The sequence below is a fragment of the Panthera tigris genome, chromosome B2 (genome assembly GCF_018350195.1).
Source record: "Panthera tigris isolate Pti1 chromosome B2, P.tigris_Pti1_mat1.1, whole genome shotgun sequence".
In the NCBI taxonomy this organism is placed as follows: domain Eukaryota; kingdom Metazoa; phylum Chordata; class Mammalia; order Carnivora; family Felidae; genus Panthera; species Panthera tigris.
Genome location: NC_056664.1, coordinates 70,463,710 through 70,483,560, shown reverse-complemented (window position 1 = coordinate 70,483,560; position 19,851 = coordinate 70,463,710). Strand labels below are relative to the sequence as shown.

At 37.1% G+C, this 19,851-nt stretch overlaps 1 protein-coding gene across 1 annotated transcript; it reads right to left on the bottom strand.

Moving 5' to 3' along the window:
- Nucleotides 1-647: 647 nt before the first annotated feature.
- On the bottom strand, nucleotides 648-16,168 carry IRAK1BP1 (interleukin 1 receptor associated kinase 1 binding protein 1). The gene is made up of 4 exons (XM_007090168.3): nucleotides 15,825-16,168; nucleotides 9,182-9,247; nucleotides 1,059-1,189; nucleotides 648-955 (listed from the first exon to the last, which is right to left on the bottom strand). Exons 1-4 carry the CDS (start codon nucleotides 16,137-16,139, stop codon nucleotides 685-687), a joined length of 783 nt encoding a protein of 260 aa, XP_007090230.2. The 5' UTR covers nucleotides 16,140-16,168; the 3' UTR covers nucleotides 648-684.
- Between the last annotated feature and the right edge of the window lie 3,683 nt (nucleotides 16,169-19,851).

Here is a 19,851-nt window from a genome sequence, read left to right as displayed (position 1 = left end):
ATTTTAGTAAATAAATACAGATTATTTCTGATGAAAATTTAGCATCTGAATTAACATGGTTACAATATAAAATGTACACTATATAAATATCCATTAGTTATTTTTAAAATATTGACTACATGCTGAAATGATATTTTAGACATACTAGGTTAAATAAAATATTATTAAACTTAGTTTCAACTACTTTATTTTTTACTTTTTTTTCTATGTGTCAACTAAGTAATTTGAAATTACTATGTGACTTTCTTTTATTTGTATTAAAGAGTGCTGGTATAATCAATCACAGGAGCCTGGTGAAGAGGATCTGGTCCATATATTTTATTTCTGGCATCAAAATATTTTCCTAGTATACCTCACTCTCCTTTTATCAAGAGTTAATGTATTCCTCATCATTCTGTTAATGTTAAGAATCATGCTAATAACTGCCAATATTTATTCCTGTAGTAGAAATATAAACATTTCTTGTCAGTATAAAAGTATGCACATATAACACATTGTTTTCAGAGTATTTCTCATAGTTAAATTTTTAAAAATAGAAAATAAGCTTAGATACTGTGGGACTGGATTCAAGGACTGACAGATTTGGGGGAGAAATACTTTATATTATACAATATATATATTCATGAAAAAAGCAAACATAAAAAGTATAAAAATAAAAAGATACAATATATTTTAGTTGGAATTTCAGAGATTTTTTCTTTTCTTCTCTTTCCCCTTTACTTCAAAAGTTATAAATACTTTTGAAGCAACATGTATTGTCGCACTTTTGATTTTTTGTTGTACAGTTAATGAACTTGAGAGTCTGGATGACTGGAGATCATCTATTTGGCCTTCCCATTCTTTTGTTTCTTCTTCTTTGATTAATAAAGGTTTTCCTAGAGTTTGGCCGACAAGGTTACAGACTTCTTGAGCTTTGCGCCATGCGTTCTCAACAGCAACAAGACAGGCTTGCCGTCTTAGGAATTAAATGCAGAGATTATTAATATGACATTCAATGAACTTTAGCACTGAATAGTTTTGTTTAATTGATAATTTAGTTAAAGATGTGCTTAACTTACCGAAGATTCTCAACAGAACCTGGAGTATGATAGAACTGGGGCTGGCTGATGACGACAGAGCTATCTAGCTTTTCAACAAGAAAGTTACAGATATTTTGCATTTTTCCAAATTCAGTAAATGTAATGCAGACCTGTAAATGAAATGACACTTGAAATTATTTTCATGCCTGATGGCTTCTTTTAAAGTTTTCTCTAGGAGCGCCTGGCTGGCTCAGTTGGAGGAACATGTGACTCTTGATCTTGGGGTCATGGGTTCAGGCCCCATGCTGGGTGTAGAGATTACTTAAAACTTTTAAAAAATAAAAATAAAAAATAAAGTTTTCTTTAAATATGAGGAAAAAAATTAAAGCCAGATAACGAGGTCATTTTATAATATGTAACAGATAAGCCTACTTGATACTCAACAACTAAATTATTAAATTTTATTAAATTATTTTTAAGTAGTATCTCTACTTTTGAACATAAGAAATAGTTATAATAACTAATGATTATGTCTGTTAATTTTAATATCTGTATTGGTTCTTGGTTGGTTTGACTTTCCTCCTTATTGTGAGTTTTATTTCCATGCTGTTTTGTAGATCAGGTAATCCTTGTGAATTAACTTTATGAGAGGTGTTGGATATTCTTGTATATACCACTATAAATAATTATTTGTTCTAGAATTCCATCAACTTACTTGGAAACTGATCTCTTTCGGTTTGCTTTTAAGATCTGTTACGTGGGACTGGAGTAATGTTTGAGGCAGGATACTTCTGTATACGCCACCTCATGCCCTATGAATTGTAAAATTTTCTAATCTGGTGCTATACAGCCCTGTATGAACCCCAGACACTGTTCCCTCTAAATTTTGGGGTGATTCTTTTTCTAGCCTCAGGTCATTTTCACACATAGGTGTGCTGATCAGTATTCTGCTGAGTACTTGGCAGGGGTTGGTGGTATCCCCTCCGTGGTTCTCCGAAGACCTCTCTCTCTGCAGCCCTCTACTCTCCTACAAACTCTAGCTGTCTTGTTTGGGCTCTCAATTCCATTTCTTCAATACAAGGAGTTTGCTAGGCTCTGTCTGGGTTCTCTTCCCTGTGAAGCTGCCTGGACACCTTGAGACACTGAGTTAGGACAACTGTAGGACTTTTGTTTGTTTCCTTTTTCTCAGGGATCACAGTGTTTCATTGCTTTATGTCCACTCTTTTGAAAACCATTGTTTCATATACTTTGTCAATTTTTTGGCTGTTTCAGGTGGGAAGGTAAATCTGGTGCATGTTATTCTACCTTAGAAGCAGGAGTCTTGTCTGTCTTTTGAAGAGAAGTCTTTTTTTGTGTGTTTTGTTTTTTTAAACACTATATGGGCTAATAAACTTTTCTGTTAGTCAAAATCAATTTCCTCAGCCATACCCAAGATGCTAGTTTTTAATCTCTGGGTAAGTTTCCAAATTTATATTTCCTTCCTGGTTGAAAATCAAAGCTCCAAAATGCCTATAGGCTGCCCTTAATAAGAAGTACAGACAATAAATACTTTTCTGCATTTGCATAGTTTAAATATGGAAACAAATCCTGTCTTTTGTGGCTGTATTTAATCTATAAAAGTGCCACAGCGGCCCTGTACATACATTTCATTACATGTAATGAAACATAAAAAGATGTACGGTGACTCTGTGGAAGTTGGAAGGTAGCCAAATATGAGAGTTCAAAGGGTTTCTCTGCATGGAGATTAAAGTGATTGAGTATAACAGGTTCCAGGTGTCAACAAAAGCAATTCTTTGCTATACAAGTGCCCTTGAAATGCATTTTATTTTTAAAATTTATTCCAATTTCTACTCTGATAACTTAAAACAAAAATAATTTTTATAAATATACCCGCTTTCCTATGAAATATGCTGAATCCTTTGCATCCTTGGTATTCTTCTTTGCTAAAAATAAGTTATCTGGAAGGACAGTAAAAATTCCTAAGCAGGTTGCAAAAAAGATACTAATTTTTCCTTCTTCAATTCCCCTCTACCCCTAATCATCTGAGGCAAATTTACTCCTACAGAATCAGGATTAACATGTGGTACTTACTTGCTCTATTTCTATAAATAACAGGAAAACCTGTCTGTTAAGATCAGCTCCATGGCTGCTCAAAGAAGATTTTCTCTGCCTTTCTTCCCTCTTACCATTACCATGACTTAAAAAGTTAGCAGATGTAGCTTTTAGAAGTACATCTACATTGATACACAGACCATGAACAAAGTATAGTTTAGGAGTAAGTGTGTTGAATGATCAACAAGTAAATTTGGTAGGAAAAAAAACTGTTTTCTGCTTTTTCTAACAGTTCAAGAACTGTTTTAAGTCTTCCAGTGGTCTGAACTTCTGCTTTTAAATTCAGCAATGTGATATATAATCAAAATGTAGCTAGACAGAAATCCAAGTTAATGAAGTTGAGTCACTTTGCTGAATAGAGATGTTGCATCACAATTTTTAAAGAGGTATTTAGGATAAAAATATTTTAAGTACCTAATACATTGAAGATAAAGATAAATCTGTATATTCAGAATCCTCATTATATGTTTCATCATGGTAAAATAATGTGATTACAAATGTATGCACATTTACACACTATCTTGTAATAGCTATATTAAATTACAGAACAGATTGATAGATAAATGCTTCCCATCTCTTTGGTCAAGAAGAATCCTCATTAGTTTAGAAATTTCAGTACTAAAAGAGAAACTGAATTCCAGAATAGGTGAGTTTTAAGTAAACTCTACCCCCAATGTGGAATTCAATCATGACCCCAAGATCAAGAGTCTCATGCTGTACTGACTGAGTGAGCCAAGTACCCGAAAGGTGAGCTCTTAAGTGCTTTTAATGAATTTGTCTCCTGGAGAAATCAAATCTCAGTTTATTAAAATTTTCTGCAAATGGGACTTCTGAATTATTGCTAATCTCAATTACCATAGCAAAACAGGCCAAAAGCCTCTTTAAAAATACTTGCGGTTCTAATTTCCAAAAAAGGCAAGTGTATAAAACTGAACAAACTACATGTAGTAGGCTAGACGCCTTTCAATTCTGGGCAAGATTCTAAAAGATTATTTTAAAAATCAGTTTGTGGGGCACCTGGGTAGCTCAGTTGGTTTAGTGTCTGACTCTTGCTTTCGGCTCAGGTCATGATCTCACAGTTCCTGAGTTCCAGTCCCTTGTTGGGCTCTGTGCTTATAGTGTGGAGCCTGCTTGGGATTCTCTCTCTCTCTCTCTCTCTCTCTCTCTCTCTCTCTCTGCTGCTCACCCCCCCTACCCCCCATGTGCTCCCTCTCTCTCCCACGCTCTAAATAAATAAATACTTAAAAAAATTAGTTTGTAAGGAATTAGGAAAGAAAAGGTTTCTATGAGAAACAAAGAAGATAGGACCTTGTCATTCATTTTGTTACCTTGCCACAGGCCTCCAAGTACTTTGTATATTTTCTTTTCTTTTTGGTATTACCACAATCTATTATTTTCTTCCCTTTTTAAATATCCCCCAGTTTTTATTTTTAGTTCTGTCACTGAAGAAAAGAATACAGGGTTTTCTCATTTTAATGGTCCTACAAGAAGGCATTCAGGGAAGAACAAAATAAGGACACAGGAATTTAAGAGTAAAATCTTCTAAGTTCTCTTAAGTACTGAGTTTCTTGATGAGATGTTAGGTAAGAACTCATCTGACTTTTCACTTTGTTTTTTTCCCGAGAGTGAAGTTCACCAACTCTATGCTTTTCTTCTGATCTCTAACATTCTCAACCACTGCAAAATTATTTCTATCCAAAGGCCAATCTATTGAGCATGTATATTTGAGATTACTAAGAACAAATCACGATATATTAAACTTGATTTCCTAACTGGCAAGTTACCAGAGAAATACTGTAGCAATAAAGAATTTATTTTTTACTTAGGATATACTGACATATAGTCTTCATGGCAACATTGTCAAGGTCATAGTTGATTGATGTTACTTAGTATTTTTATTAATTACACAGATGGGTACACGGATGATAAAATCAGCAGGTGACAGAAAGCTGGCCAGGCAGAATATAAACACTGATTGATAAAATCAAGATCCAAAAAGATCCTAACAGGCTGGAAACATGGTCAAATCTAGTGGATAAAATTTTACAGAGATAAATTTAAACTCTCATACTTTATTTTGAAATAGCAATAACAAGTATAAAATAGAAATATGTGAAAGCAGCATGTGAGAAAGATACTTTGATAATTTTAATTACTGATTATAACTGTGAGCTCAACATAAGGGAACAATGTGATACAAGTACCAAGTTCAGTCTTAAACATTCCAGAATAAAGGAGATAATCATCTTTCACTAATGTGGACTGGTTAAATCACAATTAGGACACTGTAGTTGTGTTGTAGGTGCTTTGGATGGAAATTGGTTAACTCAGTAGTTTGTCTTATTATAAGAAATGACTAAAGAAACTGGGGATTCTTACCCCTGGAGAAGAAAAAACTAGCATCAACATGATACTGAACTTCAAGTATATACTTCAAGGAAGTAGTATTTGCCTTTTGTTCTTGGAGAGGTACATCATTAATAACGGATGAGTACTACTAAGTCCATTCTGGCTTGATGTTAGAAAAATTTGTATTGATTAGACATCTGAAAATGGAATAAGCTTTTTATATTCATGTACTTACATCATTTCTAACTTTCAATATTCTTACCTTTAAAATAAAGAGAAACAGCAGGGGGTAGGTGGGAGTTTAGATAAAGAATCTCTAAAGTGCCATTCAGGATAAAAATCTTAGTTATTTTGTAAAGTAATGTTCTACCTCCTAATCTAACTTTATATATTTAACTGTCCACAAGGGTACTGGTATATGTTAGACATTATTTTGTACTTTGTGACCCCATCACCCTGGTCTCTGCTGACTGCTGATGCTGACCTAAGGGTAATATTATCAGATTGCATGATATAAGAATTCTGGCTATCAGGGAGCCCTATACAAAATATGATCAGATTCTCTAAAGAAGTTGAGTACGGGACATTAAAAAGTATAACAGAAGGGGAAAAAAGCAGAGTTTAGCCAAGTCCTAATTTAATCATGTTCTTCTAACAAAACAAGCAGCTCTAATGCATTTTCTGTAACAGCACAGTTGGTCCCTAAAACAACTTAAGTCTGAAAATGATGCCAGTTTTCCATGAAGCTTTTCTGTGTATTTGCTGGAACCATTCCTTTTTCTCCTTACTTGGGGTACCCTCACACTAAACCCCATTCACTTGAGATAACCTGAGCCAATGTATGTTCATTAGAGCCTGAAGTCCTGACAGGTAATCACTGCTGGAGGAGTGCTAGAATAACTTCCAGCTTTGTTCTCTGCAATACAGACTCTTACCCCTCTGTTCTTCATCCTGTTTTTCCTTTTTTTCAAGACATCCAGTATTGTAATATCACCCAAAGAGCCCCAAATTGAAAAACTTATTTTAAGAAAACAATTGATATGAAACAGTGATACCATAGTGTGATATCATAAAAATCATTAAAAGTTATATTAAAACTTTTCACATCTGAGAAGTTTCATAACTCCCCTAATTTTTTTTTAGTTGAAGTACAGTTTGACACACAATGTTACATTAGTTTCAGGTATACAACATAGTGATTCAACAAGTCTATATACACCTTGTTTTTTCCCCCCAGATTTTTTTCTTAATTTTTTTTTTTTTAACGTTTGTTTATTTTTGAGACAGAGACAGAGCATGAACGGGGGAGGGTCAGAGAGAGGGAGACACAGAATCTGAAACAGGCTCCAAGCTCTGAGCTGTCAGCACAGAGCCCGACGTGGGGCTCGAACTCACGGACTGCGAGATCATGACCTGAGCTGAAGTCGGCCACTTAACCGAATGAGCCACCCAGGTGCCCCTCCCCCCAGATTTTATTTTAAGTAATCTTTATATCCAACAAGGCGCTTGAATTTACAACCCCGAGATCAAGAGTCACATACTCTTCCTACTGAGCCAGCTGGGTGCCCTCCCAAGTGTATAGTTTATGCTGTGCTCACCAGAAGTGTGGCTACCATCTGTCACCGTATACTATTAAAATAATATTGACTATATCCCCTTTGCTGTGCCTTTTATATCTGTGACTTATTCATTCTATAACTGGAAGCCTGCATCTCCCACTGCCCTTCACACATTTTGTCCATCCCCTAATGCCCCTCTTCATCCTGTTATGAAAGATATTTTTCAATCCCAACTACCATAAAATAAGTTTTGCCATGTGGATCTCTAAAATTATCATGAGTAATTTTAAAATTCCTTGAGATAGTTAAATTTTAAGTGGAAAAATAAAACTATTTAAGTACTGGAGCAACAGTGTATTGTAGAAATTACTGTTTCAAGGAGGTAAGAAGCTAGGCAGGATTCTAATTTCCGTTCTTTCTTTTAATATGACTGGGAAGTCTGAGACCCCAAGTTATCTGAACTTGAAGTCACGCCCTTAAAATTATAAAAATAATAGATTATCTGGTAGGACTAGATGATTTTTTGAGATATTTCCCACCTCTAAACATAAAGATTATCTGACTAGAGGGGCGCCTGCGTGGCTCAGTGGGTTAAGTGCTGACTTTGGCTGGCTCAGGTCATGATCTCATGGTTCGTGGGTTTGGCCTGCAATGGGCTCTGTGCTGACAGCTCACAGCCTGGAGCCTGCTTTGGATTCTGTGTCTCCCTCTCTCTCTGCTCCTTCCCCCACTCATACTCATTCTCTCTCTCTCTCTCAAAAATAAACATTAAAAACAAAAAGATTATCTGACTAGATAAATAAGAGTTTATCTCTAACTCCATTCTTGTTTGCTTCCTGTGAGGAGGCAGCATGGAACTAGCACACAAATCCCAAGATGTTTGGATGCTGAAACAAATCGTAGTCCTATAACCTAACCACAACTATAACATACCTGATTTCATAAAATCCTGATCATAAAATCTTTAAAAATAAGTAAAAAGTATAGGCAGTTGTAGAAATTAAATGTTATCATTGAGTGTACAAAAAATATTTTGTTCTTTTTAATTTAATTGAGTGGTCTTTATTTTTTTTAGTTAATTGTAAGAGTTTTTCTTTTTTTAAGTGGGCATCATGCCCAGTGCAGAGGCCAACATGGGGCTTGAACTCATATCCCTGAGATCAAAAGTCAGATGCCTAACCAACTGAGGCACCCCTTAAAGATTTTATTTTTAAGTAACCTTGCACCCAATGTGGGGATCAAACTTACAACCCTGAGATCATGAGTCACACGTTCTACTGAGTGAGCCAGCCAGGTGTCCCAAGTGTTTTTGTAAAAAAAAAAACAAAAACAAAAAACAAAAACCTGATAACTTAGCACAATAGAGTAAAATTGCATTATGAAAGAAAAGAAGGTTGAAAAGTGTTTCAATCCTTATGTTAGGACATTATTAATTTTCTTTTTATCTGAGAAGAAATTTCCTATAGTGTTTTCCTGCTCACTAGGTGATAACTTTACTAAAATTTCATTCAGGGGGCAATTAACTGCTCTTCCTTCTTGCTATTTTTATTCCATTTCAAAACAATTTCTCGTAAATATATCTCATTACAATTTATTTTAAAAGCTCATACAGGGGCGCCTGGCTGGCTCAGTCGGAAGAGCACACGACTCTTATCTCCAGATTGTGAGTTCAAGCCCCATGTTGGGTATAGAGATTACTTTAAAAAAAAAATTAAAAAAAAATGTGTATATACACATATACACACATATATATAATATGTATACACATATATACACATATATATATAATAAAAATAAAAAATAATTAAAAAAAATTCTTTTCTTTCGATTGTTATTTTTAAGAAACAGAACATGAGTGGGGGAGGAGCAGAGAGAGAGGGAGACACAGAATCCGAAGCAGGCTCCAGGCTCTGAACTGTCAGCACACAGCCCAATGGGGGAATCAACCGACTGAGATCATGACCTGAGCTCAAGTCAGATGCTTAACCGACTGAGCCACCCAGGCACCCTGAGAAAAATAATCTTTTATCAATATCATGAGAAGCAGTCCTCCTATACATTTCAGTTCAAGAATAAAAATAAATGTAAATTGTATCCACAAAGTCATGCTGTTTCCAATTATTTTTCATGATAAGTACATACCTCTGCTTCCATGTGATAAGCATTTTCCATTCTTCTAAAATCCTTTGTCACAGTTACATTTTCTGCCTGAAGCAGAAAGTACAAGAGTATGATTACTCAGTGTTTGACTACCAAATGCAATTACTCTAAAACATAAAGTAGAAACCTGAACTTATTAAACTCAGAATAACAGAGAATGCAGAAAGAACTGGTTTGCCTGATGTTTTAAACCTTCCCTAAAAGTTACATAAAATAAGTGTAGAGCCACTTACCCATTTAAGAGAAAACAAAGCCCTTTTCCTTACACCAAAATAAATTCCAACACAGCAAATATTTAATGTAGTATAAAGGGTCCCTAAAAGTTCCAGGAAATATTAGTTAACAGCTATATAACCTTAGGCTTGGGAAGGACCCAATAAGTATTATACCAAAGGCAAGAAACATACTGACAAGATTAGTGATTTTAGCTAAATAAAATTTAAAAATTTTGAATGTTCAATACTGTAAACAAATATGGCAAATATGAAATTGGGAAAATATTTGCAATAATGAGAGAGTTATTGATAATCTTAAGGTTCCCTTAAAATAATCTTGAAAAAGAAAAACAAAGCTAGAGGTATCACAATCCCAGATTTCAGGATATACTACAAAGCTGCAGTAATCAAAACAGTAGATGTTGGCACAAAAACAGACACACAGATCAATGGAACAGAATAGAGAACCCAGAAATAAACCCCACTTATAGGGCCTATGACAATTAATTAATTAATCTACAACAAAGGGGGCATGAATATACAATGGGAACAAGGCAGTCTCTTTAACAAATGGTATTGGGAAAACTGGATAGCTACATGCAAAAGAATGAAACCAGACCACTTTCATTAGACCATACACAAAAATAAACTCAAAATGGATTAAAGACGTAAATGTGAGATCTGAAGCCATAAATTTCCTATAAGAAAACACAGGCAATGATTTCTTTGATATTAGTCATAGAAACATTTTTCTATATATGTCTCATTTGGCAAGGGAAACAGAAGCAAAATTAAACTATTGGGACTATACCAAAGTAAAAAGCTTTTGCACAGTGAAGGAAACCATCAACCAAACAAAAAGGCAATCTACTGAATGGGAGAAGATAATTTGCAAATGATATATCTGATAAGGGGTTAATATCCAAAATAGATAAAGAACTTATACAACTTCACACCATAAAAACAAAAAATCCAATTAAAAAATGGGCAGAGGAACTGAACATACATTTTTCCAAAGAAGACATACAGATGGCCAATAAACACATGAAAAGATGCTCAACATTACTCATCATCAGGGAAATGTAAATTAAAACCACAGTGCGTTAACACCTTATATCTGTCAGAATGGCTAAAATAAAAAATGCAAGAAGTAACAAATTTTGGCGAGGATAGGGAGAAAAAGGAACCCTTGTACACTGTTGGTGAGAATGTAAATTGGTGTACTATTGTGGAAAACAGTATGGAGGGACCTCAAAAGTTAAAAACAGAATTACCATATGATCCAGTAATTCCACTACTGGATATTTACCCAAAGAAAATGAAAACACTAACTGAAAAAGATATCTGCACCCCTATGTTTACTGCAGCATTATTTACAGTAGTCAAGATATGGAAGCAACCTAAGTGTTCATCCATAGATAAAGATGTGAGACACTTATATGTGTACACACACACACACACACACACACACACACACACACTCTGAACTATTACCTATAAAAAAGAATGAAATCTTGCCATTTGCAACAATATGAATGGATCTAGAGGATTTAATGGTAAGTAGAATAACTCAGCCAGAAAAAGACAAGCACCATATAATATAACTCATTTGTGGAATTTAAGAAACAAAGCAAATGAACAAATAAGAAAAAAAGAGACCAAAAAAGACTCTTAACTACAGAGAATAAACTGGTGGTTTCCAGAGGAGAAGTGGGGGGTGGGATATTGATAAAGGAAGCTAAGAGTATTACATTGATGAGCATTGAGAAATGTACAGAATTGCTGAATCATTATACTGTACAGCTGAAACTAATTTTTAAAAAGTTCCCATAAATTAATAAAAGAGTAGAAAAAGCAGACAAAGTTTTATGAACTGGCAACTTACATGAAAAAAGTTTAACCTCAAATGTAAAAAAAAAAAAAAAAGAAACATAGGAAATGACAGTAACATTTTTTTGGGCTACTGACTTGGCAAAGTTAAAAAAGAAAATAATGCCCACTATGCCAAAGATGTATTTGTAGGGAAGTTGTAAACTTATTGTCCTACACTGTAATTTTTCATAAGCCTTAAAAATATGCATAAGCCAGGAATTAATGTCCAAAAACATAATTAAAAACATGTATAAATACCTAGCAACAAGGTTATTCATTTTGTCACCATTTTTAATAATGAAAAACTATGATATGCTCAATCTATTCCTACTACTCCCTATCATAATTTGAATGCACCTAGAAATAGACTCTGAAACATGGATGTGAGTACAAGCAGTTAATTTTTAAGGCAATCCCAAGAGGGGCGCCTGGGTGGCTCAGCTGACTTCATTTCAGATCATGATCTCATGGTTTTGTGAGTTCCAGGTCCCACTGGGCTCTCTGCTGTCAGCATGGAGCCTGCTTCATATCCTCTGCCTCCCGGTCTCTTTGCCCTCTCCGGGGGGGGGGGGGGGGGGGGTGCAGGCGGGGGTAAAAAAAAAAAAAGATAATCCTTGGAAGCACCATAGGGGAATGGGAAGTGAAACAAAAGGAAAGCAAGCCATTGAAGTGTGCATTGTCAAGCGGTCACCACTGTGGGCAACTGGAACTTATTCCTGCAGAGAAATTCTGGGAGCCAGGGCAGAACATATGCCTCAGAGCTATCCTGCCCTAGAGGTAAGGTCTCCTTCCATTCACTTCCCTCACTTCGTAGCTGAAGGCTGTTAGAGCTTGGGGAGGGGCTGTTAATCCTCTGGCACTACTGGCTGGCCCATTTGTGGGTGGAGCCAGGAAAAGCTGCAGCCAGGAAAAACTGGCAAAGGACGCTCCATGTCGGCAGATGGAAGTTGGGCCTGTATGCACACAAATGTGAAGTGCCAAGGGATACAAGTGTGGGGTATCAATAGCATCTGCTACATCCCCTACTTAAAACTCAATCACCCACTGCCAAGACAATAAAGCAGAGACATACTATAGTGGTTAAGAGCAAGAGCTTTGAGGTCGAAATTCTTGACTGGAGTTGAAACTCTGTCACTTTCTAGCTGTGTGACCTTGGGCAAGCGACCTGCCAATAATCACTTTGATCCCAAGAGTTCTCATCTATAAATAGCAATTGAAATGCCAGTCTCATATGATGGGAATGAGTATCAAATGAGATAACATTTGTAAAAGATCTAGCAGTAATAAGCGGTTTTTTATCACCAATAACATTCAAAACTCCTCCATGCAGCAAACAAGGCCTTCTTCCATGTTCTGCCTACAGCCTTCTTCTTCAGTCTTATCTCAGTTCTCGTCCATTTTTCCCAAGTACTCCTGTGTCCTAGCCATAATGAACTGTATACAGTGCTCTGAACACATACTTGCTGCATTCTAGTGCGGAATTGGAATGCTTTCATTTTGGTCACTATTCAAGATCTGACAGAGTCACTTCCATTTCTGGTGCCCAGCAATATGCATCTATTACACATTTATCAAAAAACCCCACAATTGTGAGTAGGCAAATATTGGACTTTGTACCTACGAAAGGAACATACACATTGGAAAACAAAATAATTACTATCACGTAAGTGCTATTTAAAATTAAACAGTGACAGGAAATGCTTAAAAAATGTTTGATGGTTGAATAAATACTGCTTAGTATCTTTAAAACATTTCTCCATGAAGGGGCGCCTGGGTGGCTTAGTCAGTTGAGCCTCTGACTTTGGCTCAGGTTATGATCTCAGGGTTCATGGGTTTGAGCCCCGCGTCTGACTCTTGACAGCTCAGAGCCTGGAGACTGCTTCAGATTCTGTGTCTCCCTCTCTCTCTCTGCCCCACCCCCCCACTCTCTCTCCCTCCCTCTCTCTCTCTTTCAAAAATGAATAAACATTAAAAAACTACAACACTGAAAATGAGGGTATGCCTTCATATGTGAAACTATATATGATCATAAAATAATCTATAATGTAGTTGATCTATAATATAGTTGAATAGTTTTAGTGCTTCATTTTTTTTTTAGTCATTCAAAGCCATTTTTTAAAGTTTATTTATTTTTGAAAGAGAGAGACAGAGAGAGAGAGACAGAGTGTGAGTGAGGGAAGAAAGAGAGAGGGAGACACAGAATCCAAAGCAGGCTCCAGGCTCCGAGCTGTCAGCACAGAGCCTGACACCGGGCTTGAACTCACAAACTGCAAGATCATGACCTGAGCCGAAACGGGATGCTTAACTAACTGAGCCACCCAGGCACCCCTCAAAAACCATGTTTTGAGTATATACTATGTGATGTGTGTGAAGCGTAACCCTTGAATGCAGAGCAAGAGATAGAAAATGGTCTGTGCTCGAGAGGTTCAGAATATGAAGGAGATACCAGTAAAGCAACAATTTAAAATACAGAGGGATACGTTTTATTATAAGTAGGGAATAGAGTGTGGTATGGCAGAGACTAGAGTTATGTTAGAAAAGGAATGCCAAGAAAGTAAGCTTGGGCTGATTCTTTTTTCCTTTTTTTAAGATTTTATTTTTAAGCAATCACACCCAACATGGAGCTCGAACTCACGAACCCTGAGATCAAGAGTTGCATGCTCTGCTGGCTGAGCCAGGCAGGCGCCCCTTGGGCTAGTTCTTTTTTTTTTTTTAAAGATTTTTTTAACGTTTATTTATTTTTGAGACAGAAAGAGACAGAGCATGAATGGGGGAGGGTCAGAGAGAGAGGAAGACACAGAATCTGAAACAGGCTCCAGGCTCTGAGCAGTCAGCACAGAGCCTGACGCGGGGCTTGAACTCATGACCTGAGCCGAAGTCGGACGCTTAACCAACTGAGCCACTCAGGCGCCCCCCCTTGGGCTAGTTCTTAACGGAAAAACTGGGAGTCAGCTAGTCAAGGAGGGGAGAGACAAGAGAGGAAACAGAGTTAGGTTCCATCTATTAAGCAAAGGAACCTGGAATATGAGGAGACCCTAAAGTAGGGGAGTGATGTTTTTAAACCCCCAATTCCAAAGTCTAAAATGAATACCTTTGTGAAAACCCATTATAATTCATCCTGAAAAGTAATATAAATTGTTTTTTGCATCATCTACTGAATAAATTGTCTACATGACTGCTTTATTCCATTAGCAGAGATAACTGGGAGATTACTGACGTTTTCTGTCTTGAACACTGAACCTTGATGTAATTAAGTTAGATGCAGTAATTTATTGCTTTCCATGTTAGAAGTTATAGCCATGTGAGCTCGGTATACTTAAGAATTAGTTATATTGTCCAAACAGGACTGTAGCACTGGCAATAGTTTTTACGAGGAAATTTTTTCCACATAGTAAACCACTTAAATCACATTGTCTATAATTAGCCTTTGAATTCTTCTAAACTCTAAAATCATGGAGACATCTGTTCCAAATGACTTTTAAAATAATTCTATGTCTGTAAATGCAGTACAAATGTATTTTTTTCCTTAAAGCAATAAAATTGCTTTTTGGGGGTGTGCCATTTCTAACAATAGACTAGAAGCGCTTTTATGAACTCAGTGTTACTTTGGATAATCGCAACTCTGGCCTTTTGAGTCATACTATGTAAAATGAAGGAAATGAGATAGCCGACTCATTCTGTGGCTTCTTCATTTCCTTTTTCTAATTATCTGGGGCCAACTATGGTTGGAAGCAATGTAGAGTTTAGTCTCAGGAAGATAAGAGTTCAAACACTGCCCTGACTAAAGCTTAGAGCATTATGTAACCTCTTTGAATCTAAATGGGGATATTAAAACCTGTCTAACAGAACTGTTGTTCAGATGAAATAAAAAGCTGGTTGATTTTTTTCTCCTTTTCTTACAAGCAGAGTTTAGGTAGATTTACTTAGGGATTTGTTTTATGGACATCTCTGGTAAGTAAAGGTATTTCATTTATGTGGCATCTACAATATACTGGCTGGTTTTTAAAGTTAAAACTAAAAAATTTGCCGAAATGTTTTGAGTGCTCGTTAAACGATAATGGATGCAATTTTCCTCCTCACGTTACTGTTTGCGAAAAATACTGAGGAACCACTCCAAGCAAATCTTTACATAGTTGGGAGGAAGCATGCTTTCACTTGCTAATTGCCTGGTGCGGAATAAAAACAACAAAAAAATATATTAGTGTCTAGTATACTCAGGCAAGCACTTTCATCTAATGTGTCAGGTCTAACAGTTAACCATATCAAGGTAAAATACAAAATTACTGCGGCAAATGTCGCCAAATAAAAACCTACTCCATTTACATTCTTTTATTTCATAAGCCACTGGGACCAATAACTGCTTTCATCTAGAAGAAAAATGGGCCGAAAGTTCTACTCCGCCAGGTCCTGTCGCTCTGTAATACCGATGAGATAAGGTCAAGACCCTCGCCACCGCCAACTGACACCCGTCGGAGCCTGGAACTCTGCCTCCGCTTTTTGCGGTCCGGCCCGAGGCCCCTCCCCAACGAAGCTCTCACCTGCACACCTTGCTGCTGGAGGCTTTGTGTGATGTAGTCCAGGCGGCGGCAAACGCTCTTCTTGGCCTCGGCCGCCGCCTCCTTCGTGCTGCTCACTAGCACCGCCACCTGCGCCCGGTCGGGGCTCGCAGACACCTCAGCGGTGCCGCTAACGTGCACCTCGCGGGTCGCAGTTTGGGCCTGTGCTGAAGGGACGTGGCGTCGGGGTCCTGGCAGCAACTCACCCCCCGAGACCACATTGTTCTCCCGGCCCCGGTCAGCCCAGGGAACCAGTTCCACAAACACCCGCGACTGAGGGGCCTGCTGCAAAGACATAGCGAGGGTAGCTGGGTTTCCATAGCAACTTAGAGACTACGGCGGCCGAAGGAGCCAAACCGCGCCAGGCTTTTTGTGCGTGGTGCAAAGGATGCTGGGATGGGCTTGGAGGGCCCACAGTTATGGATGCGAGCTGCGAGGATTTTGCAGTGTCTCCTTTACCAGATGTTGGCTGGGCACGTTATCAATAGTTTTTAACGTGTTTACGTTACGGCTTCCAAAAATCTTAGTGAGTTTTCTCTGCGCCCTCCCTCTTAGCGCCGCCTTTCCATGCCCACCGTCCGTGACTGTCCCCCTATCTAGCTTACCTCCAAAGAAGCTCCGGAGAGGCCAGGCTGGGCAGAGTGAGAGTGCTTTTACATTTCTCTGACGCCGGTCTGCGATTGTCCCCAGCCCTGTCTAATTTGACTTTACCGGTTCGTCTTGGGCACAGACCGCTCTTTGAGGCTGCACAGCGCCACGGTACGGGAAAGAGTTCTGTTGCAATGAACTGCTTTCTGCTAGTTTAATCTTGGGGAGTTAATGATTCCTCGAGTTTCAGTGTCATTGTTTCTAAAGTTATGTTGGCAATACTTTTCACGTTTGCAGTGTGGTTTTAAGTGCTTGCCATGTGGAAAGCAAAGAGAAAATAGTGAATAGCCAATAGTAATAGATTTGACATGATTTTCATCTTTTGAATTTTCTTTAAAATCCCTGGAATGATTCTGGCTTTGAATATTGACAGGAGAGACTCGACTGGTGTCAGAGCACATTCAACATGAACATTGTTGGGTCTGTGCAACTTAGATCTTATCTGTACCCCTTTCTTGAGAGAACAACACCAATTTCAAACCACTGATCCCCATTAGGTAGGTTTTATTCTTACCACTAAGTATGTAAAAGATATTTTTACATAGATATTACCTCTCCTGTCCCATGAGGAAAAAAAAAAAAAAAAAAGAAAACCTTTTAAAGATAACTAATTAAAAAGACAACTGTTCTCTTGAAAGAACCTGAAAAGGCCAACTGACAATCCTCATGAAGCTTCCCCTCTATGTTTTTCTTTTCTTATCATTTAGTTAGATCAAAAAATGCAAGTAAATCAGATGGTACCCCCTTCCCTCTTTCATTTGGGTTAAAGCAATTTTGTATCTATTTTGATGTTTATTTATAACTAAAAACAAGTATGTGATAGTATTTTAATTTAAAAACTTTTCTCCTTAATATTTTTGTAATTTTTATCATTTGAGACACCCAAAATAGTGCTTCTTGAATTTGGTGGAAAATTCTTTTTCCTTAATGATAAATGTGGAACAATATAATTTCCAAAATGAGTTATTGAATAAATGAATATCATAAATAAAAAGCAAAAGAAATTTTAAGTGCATATAAGTGTTTAGGATATGATAATATATTTAAAATAAATGGGAAAATGAGTAAGTGGTACAGGGATAATTGGTTAGCTGTATGAAAAAAGAATTGATCTGTATCTTACATCATACGCTGAAAGTAAAATTCAGATGAGACAAAAAAAGAATTGGAAGAAAATATAGGTGACTATAAGTATGCTGTAACAATGGAAGAACTTTCTAAGCACAATTTCAAATGTAGCAACCATAATGAAAGGCTTGAAAACTTTTACTACACTAAAAAATACTTCAGTATATAAAACAAAACAAAAGAGAAAGGTGAGGGGGTACAAAATAAACTGGGAGAAATATTTGTAACATTTATTTTGTATAAAAGGCTAATAGCCTTAATATTAAGAGAGCTCTCACCAGAAGAAAAGAAAAGAAAAATGGAATATGAACACAGGGAAACTGTGCTAGTCAGCTAGGCCTGCTGTAACAACATATCACAGACTAGGTGGCTTAGCAGAAATTTATTTTCTCACAATTCTGGAGACTAGAAGTCCAAGAATAAGACGTTGACAGTTTTAGTGTCTCCTGAGGCTTCTCCCTGATTTGCAGAAAGCCTTCTCACTGTGTCTTTCCATGGCCTTTCTTATGTAGGCAAGCTTCCCTGGCATTTCTTCCTCTTATAAGAGCACCTATTGATTAGAGCTCCATACTTGTAACCCAAATTAACCTTAATTTCTTCTGTAAAGGCCCTATCTCTAAGTACAGTCACGTGGGGGGGGGGGTGGATCAGTACTTCAAAATATGAATGAGAAGACGGAGACACATAATTCATATAACACAAACCAATGAAACAGAAATACTAATAGTCTATAACATGAAGGAAAAATGAAAAATATTTATTTCCACCAGTAGTTAAAGAAATGCAAATTTAACTATAGTGAACTTTTTTTTTGGATCTATCATTTTGGCAAATAATAAAGCAGTGGAAATGAAGGTAGAATAGAAAAAAGAGTAATTTTGAGAGAAGAATGAAATTGTTCTTGGTGACAGAACTATATAATAAATAAGAGAGAAGGATAAGCCAAATCGGACTTTGAGGTTTTCAGCCAGGATAACTGAGAGACTAAATGAGGATGAGTTTATCTATTCATCTTATCATGACCCAGTTCTTCCTCAGAGTCAAGGCAAAGCTTCTAGCAACCATTCTGAATGAGATGACTCTCTACATAATTTGTTTGGATCTGGAATAGGCACCTCATTCAAGCTGTGACAGTTAGAGGTGTTTTTTGGCTTTGTTTGTTTTTGTTTTTAACCTGGGAATCTGTATTTACACCAAATTTCATTTATTAGTATTTTTTTTAATGTTTATTCATTTTTGACAGAGAGAGAGAGAGAGAGAACGAATAGGGGTGGGTCAGAGAGAGCAGGAGACACAGAAATCGAAGCAGGCTCCAGGCTCTGAGCTGTCAGCACAGAGCCTTGATGTGGGGCTCAAACCCACGAGCTGTGAGATCATGACCTGAGCTGAAGTCAGACGCTTAACCAACTGAGCCACCCAGGCACCCCTACACCAAATTTTAAACTTAAGTTTCCCAGATTGTGGGTCATGACGTACACTCATACATACATATAAAACTTTGACAGATGTAGATTGGCCATTTTCTACATACCATTTCTAGTAGAAAAGCAGAAAATGACAGTGTATAGAGAAACGGAGAGAAAATGAGAGAGAAAGAGATGAAATCATACATCCAGAGAGGAACAGAGAGGAGATGGAGGAAGAGTACAGATGCAATTCTAATCTCTGTTTCTAGAGTTTTCTTTAGGCCTGGTTTCATTCCTGCCCTGGAGTTCTAGAAAATATTCTTGTATCCTTGTCATAAAATCTCCCCCACTTTTTTTTTTTACAGAAGTAGCTTGACTGAGTTTTCTGTTTTCTTAAAACTAAAAATATTAACTAATAATAATGGATAAGAGGAGAAGAATTCAAAGTTGACTTGTGTAGCTTTTAGCCTTAACTAATTTATTGAACTCCACACAAAGTGGATCATTAGGTAAAAGCCCAAAGCTTTACCCTTTGAGGAATTTTTGCTCTCCATTATCATTCAAGGACACACTGAGCAGTGCTGTCATGCAGTTGTTTTCCATTTCCCACTGGAGCTTTCTTTATCAAGCCAGTCTATCCATAAATCTATACATAAGGGCTCAAGCTTTTTCCTCCTCCTTTAGCTGTTCATACAAGAACCACCAATGTAACCATTGGCGTGAGCTCATAATGGTCTTCTAGTGCAGCCTTGCTGTGTGGCATGGGAGTCTGGGATACCTATTCATGCAGCTTGTTTATGCCTTTTCATTTGTTATTGGATTTCTGC

What these genes read in the sequence shown, in the direction of transcription:
- IRAK1BP1 (XM_007090168.3), bottom strand. Translation starts at nt 16,139, where the DNA reads ATGTCTTTGCAGCAGGCCCCTCAGTCGCGGGTGTTTGTGGAACTGGTT. An exon ending in TCCAGCAGCAAGGTGTGCAG is followed by an intron (nt 9,248 to 15,824) that starts GTGAGAGCTTCG and finishes TTTCTGCTTCAG; the next exon opens with GCAGAAAATGTAACTGTGAC. An exon ending in GGTTCTGTTGAGAATCTTCG is followed by an intron (nt 956 to 1,058) that starts GTAAGTTAAGCA and finishes TTAATTCCTAAG; the next exon opens with ACGGCAAGCCTGTCTTGTTG.